The 15456-nt window shown below is 38.4% G+C and overlaps 1 protein-coding gene across 1 annotated transcript; it reads right to left on the bottom strand.

Annotated features, from left to right (window-relative positions):
- Window positions 1-23: 23 nt before the first annotated feature.
- On the bottom strand, window positions 24-15169 carry PCYOX1 (prenylcysteine oxidase 1). Its single transcript, XM_039852433.1, has 6 exons — window positions 14994-15169; window positions 13742-13948; window positions 12545-12719; window positions 3990-4201; window positions 3488-3640; window positions 24-3075 (listed from the first exon to the last, which is right to left on the bottom strand). Exons 1-6 carry the CDS (start codon window positions 15100-15102, stop codon window positions 2420-2422), a joined length of 1512 nt encoding a protein of 503 aa, XP_039708367.1. The 5' UTR covers window positions 15103-15169; the 3' UTR covers window positions 24-2419.
- Between the last annotated feature and the right edge of the window lie 287 nt (window positions 15170-15456).

Below are 15456 nucleotides of genomic sequence, written 5' to 3'. Positions count from 1 at the left end.
GTACAACGAAAGTAAAACAGGAATTAATGATGTAGTTGTTTATTTCGAACATAAGTGGGAAAAAATTTTTAATACAAGAGTAGAAATAGAATTCCAGAGGAAAACATTCCAGTGTATTGTTCTTTGTAAAGTATAGAGAGTAATGATAATGCTGCCATAATACATTCATCTAGTTCATACATTTGAGGGCACATCAACTGATGAAAGCTATATTACAGATGGTTGTATCATAAGCCTAACCTTAAGAAACCTACCAAGTAAATGACTAGACCTGTTCTTTTTGTGATCTGGTAAAAATACTACAAATCTTGAGTCACTTTAAAACTGCAGAGAATGGGGTATACAGTGAGCACACCGGATGTAGCTCTAAAATAATATTTCCTATTTACAGCAAAAGGACAGCTAGAGGGATCAAACCAACCTAATCACAATAAGGAGAGCTGGTGTGAAGTCCAACATATTTTTATTCTAACATTCTTCTCCAGTAGCTCTTTTTAAATCTTCATTGAAGCTGACAGGCTTTCAATTTTCAACCACTTAGAGCTGAATTATAGAACTAGTTCTCTTTTAAGTGTGGTTCCTAGACCAGGAACATCACCTAGGAACTTAACAGAAATGCAAATTTTTGTATGCCACCCCAAACCCTATTAAAACACATTCTGGGAGTGAGCCCAGAAATGTTTTAACAAGCCCTCCAGGTAAGTCCAATGCATACCTAAGTCGGAGAACCACTAGAGTGGAGCTGGCTTTCATTCAGCCCTTTACCATTCTCTTCTGTAAAAGGATGAGTGGTCTTCAGGAGTAACAAGCTCTGATAGTATTTTTTGTCCAATAAAAAATATATATATCCTTTAATACCATGATTGCTTTAAAACGAATATGCTTGACATATATCCCATTGCAAAACAAGTTCTAAGTTAACTATTAGTATTTACCAGTCTAGCATATACATAGCACAGTATATTACATTCTCCGCATACTGTCCATTAAAACCACAAAAGGAAAAAAAAAATTGCCTCAACATTCTTTTTAAAAATAAAATTAGAAAAAACACCCTTTGACAAGTTTTTTTAACAGTACATGTTAACTTTGTTGCTGTTACTGTTGAATTCACAAGCTTTTATGTGTTCTGTCCTAACAGTGACTATAAGGACAGTCATTAATGATCTTCATACAGTAGATGTAGAACTGATTCTCAAGCTTGGCTGCATATTAGAATCATTTGGGAAGCTTTAAAGTCCAACAGAAGATTCCAATGTGCAGCCAAGGTTGAGAACTTAACGCATTAAAAGATTTCAGGAACCAATTTCTCACCCAGAATGGTACAGTAGCTTTAGAAGCATTTAACAGTTTGGACATATGCTGGATTTGATCAAGCATGGTGTCATTACGAATATCTTACTTGTGTCAACTCTGGAGTAATCCAAGTTACCTCTGCTGTTAGGCTGTCAATGCTGCTTACTATCAAGGTTACCACTAGAGTTCTGAGAAATTCTTCACAAAATCCATCTGCTTTGATAATGAATTGGATTTCTTGGGACTTTGAAGGCACTGAAAAACCCTTTGGAAACATATTAGACTCTCCAAGTCAGTGATTCTCAACCCAGGCTGCACATCAGGAACTTCTAACAAGCTACAATGCGGAGGTCCTATCCTCAGTCCATTAAATAATCTATAGGGTATATCAGTATTTTCTAAAGCTCCATGGGTGAGGATTCGATAATTGAATGCCAGTTTCTTCAATGAGCCTATATTTGCTTTTCATTTTACTAGAGACTTTTGTATGACATCTTAAGGTTATACTACTAAGACTTACAAATTTCACCCTTAAAAAATGAGACAGAAGAAATCAAAAAAACATTCTGAAAGTCAAGCCTTCGGTGAGGCATTTACTTTGAAAAAGAGTATAAATTACTAAAGCCAGGCATAAGATACCAACTCCTACAGCAGTTTTAACTATCTGACTCAAGATCACATCCAGCTGTGAAGTACAAATAAACTAGTCCCCAACTAAAACGTGTCTTAAGTTCTAATTCAAGTGTTCAGCTTCAAATGTTCTAAGATTTTATTCAAAATCCAGGGCCTCATCTCCAGACCTACTGAATCAATCTCCAGAAGAGCTAGAGAATTTTATATGTTTATCAAACCTCAAATGATTCTTACGATCAAACAAGTTTGGGAAACACTGCTGATGGGTATTAAAAGAAGAGTTAAGAAATTTTGGAGATGGGATAAGTGCAGTAGTTACACTTTCACGCTTATGAGATCCTTATATTTCCTCATGACACTAGAATTACTCATGTTAAACAATAATGGCAAAATATGTGATTTGAAAACATCTCTGCTCAGATTGTGTTCTTTTTTGCCAGTGATATTCCACTGGGAACCAAGAGGGGGAAAAAGTGAAAGTGTTATTATTTCATAGTTCAGTTTTAAGTTTCTCATATAAATCCTCTTGGTCAATCATATCTGTATGTCCATTCCAGCGGTGATAGGCAAGGAGAGCGGCATTGTGGGCTGCAATGGCACTCATCTCCATGGCACTTGCTGCACACTCTATGCCACTGAGGTAATAAAGTCGATCGTGAAGTATGATAGAGGGGCATTTCTCTGGAGGCTTATAGTGAGGATATGCAAGCCACTGCTGCTTCACAGCATAATCATAGGACAAAAAGAGCTTTAAAATTTGTTCTTTAGTAAGAGTTTCTTGGGAAAAGATCTTCCAAACATATGCCCCATCTTCTGATGGTTGAGGATTATTTTCTCTTACAGAGGACACAATCCCAATGCTGTTAATGAACAAATCTGAATTATCAGTGGTTAAGATTGTACTGAGATCAAATTTACCTAAGGCTCTGGAGCTAAAAATAGTGGAATTCAAGTTCCCCTTAATTAAAGTTGTCACAATATATTGGTAGTATTGATGGAATTCCTCAATTGGAGGATCAAAGTTGAGAAAAGTTATATTGGACATTTTTCGATTCAGTGGAGTGGCCACCACGATGATGTCATAAAAGTCTGAATGGGTCTCAGATCCAGTTTGGTAGGCCACTTCGTACATCTTTGCGGGGGTTCCTAGAGGAAATAAGGACACATACATTTCTTTAGTGTTTCTATATTTTATACCTTCTAAAAGTAATTCTATGCCTTCTTAAGAGTTTATCATTCTAAGGAATTAAAGGAATTTATCCATTAAGATAACTGTCCATAATTGAGGCCAATTTCCTACTTGAAATGGAAATAATACCTTGTCATTAAGAACAAAATATGGAATTTTTGCTTTTGAAGATGAGATTATTTTTTAAATCCAAGGAGTCATGCCACTGTACTTAAGCACATTTGGGAATATTTCTACATGGCACAACATATACAATGTTAAATCCTATCATTTGGAACTGAGAGAGATGGTGGAGGAGAAGTTTTTCTCCCTGAGCAATTATTTTCTACAGGGGACATTAGGAACAATAAAATAGAAGTTCAAGTTTACCTGTCTGCTTGGTCCGTGTTTTCTCCTCTATGTACATTACTGAGCCAGATATAAGGTTGCTTCTGGAAGCCTGAAGGAGCCCTGAGCAAATAAGTTTATTGCCACCTTTTACTGCCCAAAGGCCAGAATCAGCACCAGCTAGTGACACTGCCCCTGTCAGTGGTAGGAAAAAAATGTGTTTTAATTCCAACTCTGTAAGAGGCCTGCCACCCACTCTCCCTTCCTAATTAGGTGAGTTCTGCTCCAAATGTCTCCACATATTGCCAAATGTCCCCTGGGGACAAAATCTCCCCCAGTAGAGAACCATTCAACTAATGAAAGCTAAGGACTCTCCCCATAAAAATGCACATCTACATTTACACAATTTTGCCAATAATGTCCGGTTTCGCAGAGAAAGGTAGTCTTTTCCAACTCATGGCCTACAGTCAGAAGACACCATACATAACATCAGGTAAGCCCCTCTCTGAACTAATGCCCAGAATGGATCCAAGTCTTGGCTTACCCACAAAACCATTGATGTTTGTGCTTTGGCCATAATTGACCCTCATGACAGGAGCAACAATTTCATCGAGGAATTTCTCAGAGAAGCCTGCTTTCTGCAAGGTCTCAAGAAGTGTTCGGTTAAGCATTCCAAGGAAGTCGTCCCCTCCTAGAGAATGCAGTAAATTTTCTACAGTACTGAAGGCATAATCATGAGACTGGTAGCGGTAGATCCTTTTGAAAAGAAAAATGGCCATTAAACACCAAATGAGATAGCTGGAAGGGGATGCATAAAGAAGTGAAATAGCATCATTAAGACTCAAACTGACTTTCATGTTTCCTTCTAATTAGTTCCTACCTATCATGTGAGACACACTTCAGTCACCATCTTCCCCAGGTATCCCAGAAGCTCTTGGCCCTCCCTCTCTCTCTGTCTCCTCTGGAAGTCCACTGTCCTTTGCGTACAGTCTTCTGCATTTATATGGTCACTGGGAGTACCTTTAAAGAAGTGGGTACATCTTGTTCTCATTTATCTTTTTATCTTAAGACATGTCTAAAATTAAACTTCATCTTTCCACCAGGCTTGATCTTCTCCATTCACCCCCTATCCCAACCAAAAATAACAGGTCACTCCTAATATCCTACATGTCATCCTCAGTTCATTTAGTTTCAAACTTAAACATTTTCATTTCTGCTTTCTGCCTCTCCCACCCATGAAGGAAATCTTATCAATCTTTCTAACCTCTCCAGTTACTTCATTCTCATTTCCCTGATCTTGAGTCAGGATTTATATTCAAACTAATAAAGTGAATAATCTGCTTCTAGCTGTTCAATGAATCTCCCAAAGCCCTAAAGTATCTTTTATTTTGTCATCTGGTCACTTACTCAAAGACCATCTTGCTTACTGCTTACTAAATAAAGTCCTGACATTTTTTTTTTAAATCATAAATTTTAGAGCCAAACTCATCAATTCTAACTCCTTTGCTCTAACTGCAGGCAAAGAAACTAAGTAGAAATACTCAAAGAAGTCTAAAAGTCACATGGAAAGTCAAAGGCTCAAGCACAACTAGCCCTCTCTGCCCTCAACTCTACGCCTCCTGCATGCGTGTGTGCACACACACACACTCATCCCCTCCACTTGAGCAACCTGACCCATTCACTGGTCTCTAAATATGCTCTCCATATTGCTCACCAACACTGCATTAGATCTCCCCTCTAACTGGAATACACTTCCCATTCTGAACCACAGAACAGCTACACTTCCTTTAAAGCCTGAATCCTACCCCCTCTGCAAAGTCTTGCCCTACTTTTCAGTCCACAGTGATGTCATCATCTCCAAAAGTCCCATGAAACCGCAGACGTGCCACTCATTCAGCACTTAGATATTACTTTGTAGTATTATTTTTAGGAAATAGCACCTGACATTTTCCTTCACTTTATGGACCTAAAAGAATATCCACATAAATTAGTTCATGTAGTAATACATAATTTTTCAGACTGCAAGTGATACAGAAATGAGAAAAATATTGTTCCTTTCCCTCAAGAAGCTTACAGTTAGGAACAGGTTAATAAGGTACATGCACAAACAAGCATATGAAAAAGGGAAGAAATAAGTGCTAAGGAAAGATCTCTATTAGTGATCAACTTCTACATCAACTTTCTTCTCCAAAATAAACTGTAAATTTTTACAGAGCAAGGGATAATGTCATATCCATTTCAATACTACCTACTGTCTTACCTGCGTAGTATACAAAATATTGAATAAATTTTTGTGGGGAAAACTGATACCAGTGCCAAAACTGAAAAAACTAAAATAACTCTTTCCAACATATTTGGATTCTAATTCATAGGAAGTTGGGAAAAACAGTATGAAAACACTGAATTCTTTAGAAAAATAAAAGACTATCTCATAAAATGAAGAGTGGATAATGAAGAGTGACTGTTGGCTAATAGCATGACAAAATAGTAGCCAATTAAATAACTTAAATAAATCATTAAAAAAATTATTCCCCACCTTCTCCCACCTGAGCCCAAACCCCACTTAAGTAAGCCTCCTTAACTAAAGGCCTCCTAGAGGGTGACATGAGACAACATACACCATATAAACACTGAACATTGTAACTGTTTTACAATACTAGTTGCATTAGAATATATATTTACTAAAAAATTAGACGTAACTAGTAATTTCTGCTAATCAGCTTATACAGCTTTTTTCTTTTTAAACTACTATTGTATAACCCTTAACATTTACTCATTCATTTATTCATTCCATAAGTAATTATGGAGCATCAACTTTGAGCCAGGCACTGTTCTAGGTGCTGAGGATAGAATCAACATAACAAAGAGAAAAAAAATCCCTGTCCCAGTGGAGCTTGTGTTCTAGTTGGGAAACAGGTATAAAAATAAATAAATAAACATGAATAAATTATATAACAGGTTAGAGGACAATAAGTATTAAAAAGAAAAGTAAATCAAAAAGACAGATTAGGAATGCTTGGAGCTGACAGGGTTGCAACTCTAAATCAGATGGCCCAAAAAAATGAGTAGTAAAGGAAAGCCTCACTGAGAATGTGACATCTAAGCAAAAACCTGAAGGAGGTAAGGATGCACACTTTGCAGTATCTGGGGAAGGTGAATAAGTTCTGGAGATTTAATGCACAGCACAGAAATTATAGCCAACGATACCGTCTTTTATACTTCAAAGTTGCTAAGAGACTAGATCTTAAATGCTCGCACCAAATAAACATGACATGACAGCGGGGTTAACTAGCTGTGGTGGTAATCACATTGCAATATATAAATGTATCAAATCAACATGCTATATACCTTAAATTTATATATCAAAATAATGTTATATGTCAATTATATCTTAATTTATTTTAAAAATGTTCTATATACTAATAATGAACAATATGAAAAGGAAATTAAGAAAATCCCATTACAATAGCATCAAAAAGAATAAAACATTTAGGAATAAACTTAGGTAACCAAGGAGACAAAAAGACCTGAACACTGAAAACTACAAAACATTGCTGAAAGCCATTAAAGACATCCTGTGTTCATGGACTGAAAGACTTGATATTGTTAAAATGTCCGTATTACCTTAAGTAATTTACAGATCAATGAAAGCCCTATCAAATTCTCAATGGCATTTTCTACAGAAACAGAAAAAAATCCTAAAATTCATATGAAATCTCAAAAGATCCCAAGTAGCCAAAACAATCTGAAGAGAGGGGAAAAAAAAAAACGCTGAAGGCCTCACGCTTTCTGATTTCAAAGCATATTACAAAACTACAGTAATCAAAATAGTATAATACTAGCAAAATGACAGACATATAGACCAAGGGAACAAAATACAGAATGCAGAAATAAACTCACACATATATGGTCAAATAATCTTTGACAAAGGTAACAAGCTAGGCAATGGGGTGAAGGAGAGTGCTAGCAACCTGGATATCCACATGCAAAAAGACACAAACATAAGACCTGAAACTATAAAACTCCTAGAAGAAAACATTAGGGGAAAAGATTCATGACACTGGATTTGGCAGTGATTATCTGGATATACCAAAAGTACAGGCAACAAAAGCAAAAACAGATAATTGAGACTACATCAAACTTTAAAACTTCTGTGCAGCAAACAATCAACAGAGTGAAAAGGCAACCTACGGAATGGGAGAAAATATGTGCAAACGTGGTAAGGGTTTAATATCCAAAATATATAAAGAATCCTACAATTCAACAACAACAATAAAATTCAATTAAAAAATAGGCAAAGAACTTGAATAGACATTTCTCCAAAGAAGATATACAAATGGTCAATGGGCATATGAAAAGATGCTCAACATCACTAATCATTGGGGAAATGCAAATCAAAACCAAAGAGAATATCGCCTCACACCTTTTAGGATGGCCATTATCTAAAAAACAGAAAACAAGTGTCAATAAGGATGTGGAGAAATTGGAACTCTTGTGCATTGTTGGTGAAAATGTAAAATGGTGTAATTGTATGGAAAACAGTATAAAGATTCCTCAAAAAATTGAAAGTAGAATTACCATATGATCCAGCTATCCCACTTTTGGGTAACATCCAAAAGAACTGAAAACAGGATCAAAGAGATATATGAAGATCCATATTTACTGCAATATTATTCACAATAGTCAAGAGGTGGAAGTGACCTAAATGTCCATCAACAGATGAATAGATAAAACAAAAGAAACCAGTAATGGAGGACTAGAGAAATAAAAACACCATAAAACATATAAAATACAAATAGCAAAATAGCAGACATAAATCCTACCTTAACAGTAATTATATTAAACATAAATGGACTAAACACTCCAATCATAAGGCAGACACTGACAGAATGGATTTTAAAACATGATCCACCTATATGCTATCGACAAGAAATACACATTAGATTCAAAGACACAAATAGACTGAAAGTAAAAAGATGGAAAAAGGTATACCATGCCAACAGTAACCAAGAGAGCTGGAGTGGCTACACTAATATCAGAGGAAACAGACTTTAAAAGACTTTAAGACAAATATTGTTACTAGAGACAAAGGAGGACATTTTATAATTATAAAAGGATTAGTTCATCAGTAAGACATAACAATTATAAACCTATATACATCTAACAACAGAGCTCCAAAATACATGAAACAAAACCGACAAAATTGAAGGGAGGAACACACAATTAAACAATAGTTGGAGACTCCAATATCCCACTTTCAACAAAGGGTAGGACAATATTAGTTCACTAGACTTGCCATAACAAAGTATCACAGACTAGGTGGCTTAAACAACAGAAATTTATTTCTCACAGTTCTGGAGGTTAGAAGTCCGAGATAATGGGACTGGCAGGTTTGGTTTCTTCTGAGGCCTGTCTCCTTGGCTTGTAGATGGCCACCTTCTCGTTGTGTCCTCACATGGTCTTTCTCTGTGCGTGCACATCCCTGGTGTCTCTTCTGTGTGTGTTCTAAACTCCTCTTCTTATATGAACACTAGTCAGATTAGATAGGGCCCACCCTAACATACTCCTTTTAAATTACTTACTTCATTAAAAAGCCCTATCTACAAATACGGTCACATTCTGAGATACAGCAAGTTAGGACTTCAACAAATGAATTTGAGGCAGACAAAATTCTGCCCATAAAACAGGAAATAAAGAAGTAAGGAATAGGATTATCTATGTCAGTTCTTCCAAGCCATAGTACAGATTTTGGCTATTAATCTGCATGAAATAGCTACTGAAAGTTTCTGAGCAGAGATGTAACGTGATGACTCTTAGAATTAAAAAACAAAAAACAAAAAAAACACTTTGGCTGCTATGCTGAAAACAAACTGTGGTGATACAAAAGCAAAAACATGGAGATGAGTTAGGAGGTATATTAGTTTTCTACTATTGCAGTAACAAATAACCACAGACTTAGAAGCTGAAAACAACACAAAATTAGTATCTTATGATTCTGAAGGTTAGAAATCCAAAGTCAATCTCACTGAGCTAAAGTCAAGGCTGGTTCCTTCTGGAAGCTCTGAGGAAAAAAATCCATTCTTGATTTTTTCAGCTTCTATAAGCCACCTGCATTTCTTGGCTCATGGCCCATTCCCAGCATCACTCCAAGCTCCTGATTCCATCATCACATCACCTACTACTCACTCTGATCCTCCTTCCTCTCTAAGGACTCTTGTGGTTACACTGGGTCCATCTAAATTGAGAATAATCTCCCCATTTTAAGATAATCTGCAAAATCCCTTTTCCCATGGAAGGTAATACATTCACAGGTTTCAGGGATTAGGATGTAGACATCTTGCTAGGGGAGGGAGGCATTATTCAGCCTATTAGCAATCCAGAGAAGAGATAATAGTGGCTCAGATCAAAGTAGTACTAGTAGTGGTGGTGGTGACAAGTGGTAGAATCCTGGATATATTTTAAAACTGATAGGATTCAAGATAGACTGGATTTGGGAAATGAGAAAAAGAAAAGAATTTTTAAAATGACTCAAAATATTTGTTAGAAGTAACAAATTACAATATTTTTTGGAAGGAAAGGGGGGAGTTTATAAAGTCTTTGAGTCCTATAAGTCTCAGATCAATAAGTGTTAAGAATATGACAAGTCCCCAGAAATGAAATAAGTGTTAGAGACAAGAATAAGCATTTACCTAGCCTAGAAACCAAGACATCTCAACAAGAAATCATCAATGGACCAGAGGATTCAATTCAACAAACATCTGAGTGAATATCTACTACATTCTAATTATGCATACTATAGAATACAAGCGTGTGTGTGTGGTGTGCATCACATAAAACTCAACAGATGTTTAAAAAAAGAGGCGAATGGTGACTAGAGTATCAGGAGAAGGCTTTGTAATTTCTAGTTTTGAGCATTTTTTTTGTGCACAGTTCTTCTGGTTGAATGATATTCCTTCCTTACGGCATCCAACTGAATAAATAAATGCTCAGACCTGGAAATTAACCTGGCAAGTGTAAATATCAGGGGACTGTAGGATTTCTGCCCAAGGAAAAGTCCAGCAATATTCTCCACTTTAACAACTGACACATGCTGGCTCAATACCAGCCTTCTCTCCAACTATCTCATAGGATATAATAAAATTATCAAAATAAGATTTCTATGTTCTTAATTATTGAAAGAAATAGAAATGTATGAAGCATGGCCCTTTAAATAATACAGGTCAGTGCTGAATAATCGAATATCATAAATAAACTAGAGGAAGCAGTAATTCCATAACGTCTGGGAATTGTTTTTTAAAACGCAAAAATAGTATAATCTGTATATTTCCCTCACCTGGTCTTTTTCACCATTCTGCAATACCCCAAATTCACTTCAAAAGTGATTCCTTAATTTCTCAAAGGGCAATTATCTACATGTCAAGCAAGTCACAGATAAGAAAATGATATACACAGGTGGGGCTGCATCTGATGCTATCTGAACTGGATTTCCCGAGTGTGCAGCAACATGGCATCCATCTTCTTTAAAAAGTGACTGCCTGTCTCCTCAAAAATTCTATATATTTTCTTAGTTATTAGTTTATTGTTTGTCTTTCTGCTAGAATATATATTCTTTGAGGGCAGGGACATGTTCTAAGTTGCATATCCTCAGGACTTACAATAGTGCCTGGCACATAATAGGCACTCAATATTTGGTGAATGAATACATGAGTGAATGACTACTTTAAAACAATTTACACTATAGCTAAACTTAACATACCCACTGGAAAGGTGTTCAAGGAATTTACCCAAGAATGATGTATAGAAAGAAATCCCTAACTACCTTCAGTTATAGAAACTAGAGAGTATTTATCCTACTCAATTCTTATATTTGTCTGGTTAATACTTGGTCATATAACACGTAATTTTACCTTTTTAACAATTATTTTATCACATCGGAACAATCATAGTAATGAAATATTAATAACATTTACAATTTGAATTTCTCCAGCATCTAAAACAGTAAACCAGCAAAAAATTTAACACAGCCTTAAAAAAAAATAGGTCGCATCTTTCAAAGTTAGACTGGTTATTTTACATTATTTTCTCTAATTACCAAAGCAATGTATGTGATACACATAGAATAATTTGAAAATACAGAAAAACATAAAGAGAAAAAGAGGCGCCTGTATTTGTCCCTTCCCAGGACAGTGCTAGAACTTAACATCCTAATTAAATTCTTAGGGCCTACAACTGATACTCTACCTCAGGCTGCTGGCTCACTAAAGCATCATGTCACGATTAAAGCTCACTTTTCTAATCCTTTCTACAAGCTCTTGCACACATGACCTCATTCATCTATACAATATCAGCACAGTGAAGAGATTAAGAGTGAGGACTCTGCCAGATGAAAGCGGGGTTGGAGGGCTGAGTGAAAAAGGTGAAGGGAGTAAGAAGTAAAATTGGTAGTTACAAAATAGTCGGGGAGATGTAAAGTACAGCATAGGAAATATTGTCAGTAATGTTGTAATAAGTATATATGGTGCCAGGTATATATACCACATTTGTTGGGGGGATCACTTAGTAAATTATATGAATGTCTAACCTCTATGCTGTACACTTGAAACCAACATAAAATAATATTGAATGTCAACTGTAATTGAAAAAAATTTTTTTAAATACTGTAAAAAACAAAAACAGTGAGGGCTCTGGAGCCAGCCTGCCTGGGTAAGACTCTTGAGTCTGCCACTTATTAGGTGGTGTATACTTGCACACTTGAAACCTCCCCATGCCTCCACCTTCCACATCTGTAATAAGAAGTTAATAATAGTACCTACCTAGAGAGTTGTCATGAAAATTCGAGAAGTTAGTATTTGCAAAGCATAAGAGTGTCTGGCAACACTAAATAAGCATTTGCAAAATATATTTTCAGAAGCAGCAATAAACTATCCTTTCAATTTCCAAGTGGATAAATGGTCTGCATATTTTATATAAAACATTTTGTCTAATACTCTTACAAACAGGCTTTGCAGTTAGGTGAGAACTGACTGTTCCAAGAAACTTAATTCCTAAAGATCGTCTAACTAAAAGATCTTAGTTTAAATGAAAGGGAAAAAAAATTACCTCATAAACTTGTCTAATATATCCTCTACCCACATGTGCATTCGAAGGGACTGAAATCCATACTGCCAGATTAGTTTAATTATGTTAATTATAAACCAGCTGCTCTCCTCAAACACCAGACTCTCTCCGTTATACACCCCCATTAGGCCACCAGAACCCTGGACAACAGAGAGACCTGCAAAAACAGAGAAAAGGTAAGCAAAGTCAGTGGTTCCTATGCTGAGCAAATGGTAGAAAGTAATCTGAAGCTATTGGGGACACTCTGAAGTAAATGAATTCTGGGCTTCTCCCAGTTCTCAAGAGACATATTAAAGAAGCTCTATCTTTAGAATAGTGAAACACTATAACTCACTACATTGTCCAAAAGTAGATTCTCTAAAAGATGGGTCAGGGGATCAGGCAGCAATATCAAAATTAGACTGGCTATTTTTTGGCCTAAAAAGACTAAAAAGTCAGAAGAAAAAAACAGATTACCAACCGAATTCAACTTAAAAACAGAAATGTCACAGACATGAATCTCTGCAGTATAACTGCTCCTGGAATACATTTGTCCTCATGGAAGAAAGAGAGGCCCAGGAAGCATGCACAGGAAATGTGGACAGCAGCTAAGGGAAAGGTGGCATCCCATTATAGTATTTTGCATAACTGGAAGGCAGCCAAAATTACTCAATATCCCAATATTCCCTGAGAAAAGGGCCTGCAGAGGTCTGCCAGATATCCCTCACAACCTGTCCAGCTACTCTGCTGGTAGGGAAGTAGTCAGTCAAATGTCTCAGCTTCTAAGCACATGTCTGCACCCACAGCTGTGTGAGTGACATTAAGTCAGACACTTCAAGCTTCTGGGCTCCATTCCCCCAGCTGTAAAATGAGCACACTAGGTTTCTAACTCAAACCACTCTTTGATTCTTCAACAGGAACCCAAAGGTTTAAGAACTGACAACAGCAACCATCCCCACCCCCAACCCTATGGCTGTAATTCCAGATAACTGAAGATAACTGATAACTAGTGTCCCATTACAGGAGTAGCTCCTAACCAAGGCAGTACCAACTGCTAGCAGGAAAGTGAGGAAAATAGTTTTACCAACTTCTCCATAAAAGACAATTAACATGATGGAAAAGTTTCAGTTACCTATCTGACAAAAATATTCATGGATGGTCACACAGAAAGCTGCTTAGCTCTAAAACCAAATTACATACCCAGGTCTTTGACAAAGCGCTTCATGTGTAGATTTAAAGGATGGATGACTGAACCTCCTGTCTCATATTCTTGCCCCTGCACAGTCATGGTGGCTAGACGGCCCCCAACTTCTCCTCTTTCAAACAGGTCAATCTTCACATCTTTTCCAAATTTCTGCCGCAGATAATAGGCTGCCGAAGTGCCACCAATTCCAGCTCCAATAATCGCTATGGAGGTTAAAAAAAAAAAAAGGAAATTTCTTTCCCTCTTACCAGCTGTGTGCGTTTTGTTGTTTTTTGAAAAGTCATTAAGCAATAACAAATGTTACTTAAGACTATTTTTAATAATTTAGGCAAGTCTGAGTAGGGGTATGCCAATGACAGCTGCAGTGAAGACAGAACTCTGAATCTGGACAGACACTGCCCCCAGACAAAAGTGGTAGTAGATTAATTTACAAATTGACATTAATTAGAATGTTGTTGCCGGATTTCCAAAGATTCTCAGTTCTTTGTGGAGGCACCAATGGGCCAGCACATCCTTCTTTGTGCTCAACGCATGAGAACAGAGGAGATGGGTCTTTTCAATAAGCATTTCAAGTGGCCGCCATTTTTGCCTAGATTGGTTCGGTCTCATTAATCTAGACAGGTCAATGATTCCAAATAGAGTTTTATGGGGAAGAAGAAACAAACAAACAAGAAGCAAAAAAGCAAGATGACTGAAACTAGGCAGAGAAATTGTGCAAGCCAGGGGCCTTTGAGAGGCCGACCTCAGCAAAGCGGAGGGAAGGGATTCCACCCTATCAAGGGAAGCAAACCCGGTCAGCTTGTTTGCACTACTCAATGCGCTGAGCCCGCGTGCGCCTGTCATCTGCAGAGCGGAGGCGGCTCTTCGCTCAGGACAAACCAGAAGACTGGCCTCCCAAAGGCGCAGCAGGGGAAGTTGGCGAGAGGACTTGGTCTCCGAGCCCCAGAGCTCCGGAGACAGGGACTGCAGGCACGCTTAGAGGCCTCCCGCCCGCCCGCCCGCCTGGGTCTCCTTTCCATGGCCAATTCTTCAAGTGGGCATGTCTCCATGCCCAGGAAGACATGGTCTCTGGGGCACAGAAAGCGGCACTGAGACGTAATCAGGGAAGATCGCAATCTGCACTCTTCCCGGTTCGGCCCGCGCGGCCTGACGGACGTCACGGCTGCGGGCCCTGGTGCACTACACACCGAGCGCCCGGCGCGGGGCGCGCTCCCGCACCTCTTTCCGTGCTGCCCCCTTCTAGCCTACCGATCTTATCCGGCGGAGCACGCAGCTCGGCGCTCCCGAGGCAACTCCAGCTGCACAGTAGCAGCCACAGCCCCAGAAGCGCCCAGACGAAATCCCGGGCGTGCCCCATAGCTCCTAGAGACCGGTGCTCCGCCTGGAGGTCTCCACCGTCCTCCCGCTGACGCGCGTCTGCGCGCTCCGCCCTCCCCGCCCCGCCCGCGGCTGGCCTCGCCCCTCGGAGACCCGCCTAGGTCCGTCCCCCGCGCGCCCCCGCCCCTGACACCCCAGGTCCACTGATCCTTCCAGAAGCTCCGAACCCTGGTCCGCTCGGTCCACCAAACCCACCCTGCTTCAGAGAGACACCAAAGGCACCGGAGGAGGACTACCCAGCGCTCCTCCTTCCTTCCTATCTATTTGGGTGAAACACCTTATTACTTACCTAGTGGTCTCTTCTGTCCCTTCAGTAGCTCCCTCTCAAAGAATG

This window comes from Pteropus medius, unplaced genomic scaffold (assembly GCF_902729225.1).
Source record: "Pteropus medius unplaced genomic scaffold, Ma_sr-lr_union100, whole genome shotgun sequence".
Taxonomy (NCBI): domain Eukaryota; kingdom Metazoa; phylum Chordata; class Mammalia; order Chiroptera; family Pteropodidae; genus Pteropus; species Pteropus medius.
Note: the sequence above shows the minus strand (reverse complement) of the source record. Positions and strands in the feature narration are given on the sequence as shown.

Bases quoted from the DNA above. Each gene is read 5' to 3' on its own strand.
- PCYOX1 (XM_039852433.1), bottom strand. From the start codon at position 15,102: ATGGGGCACGCCCGGGATTTCGTCTGGGCGCTTCTGGGGCTGTGGCTG. The intron at 3,641-3,989 runs GTAAGCCAAGAC...TACCACTGACAG, and splicing joins AAACATCAATGGTTTTGTGG to GGGCAGTGTCACTAGCTGGT. The intron at 3,076-3,487 runs GTAAACTTGAAC...TATTTCCTCTAG, and splicing joins AACACGGACCAAGCAGACAG to GAACCCCCGCAAAGATGTAC.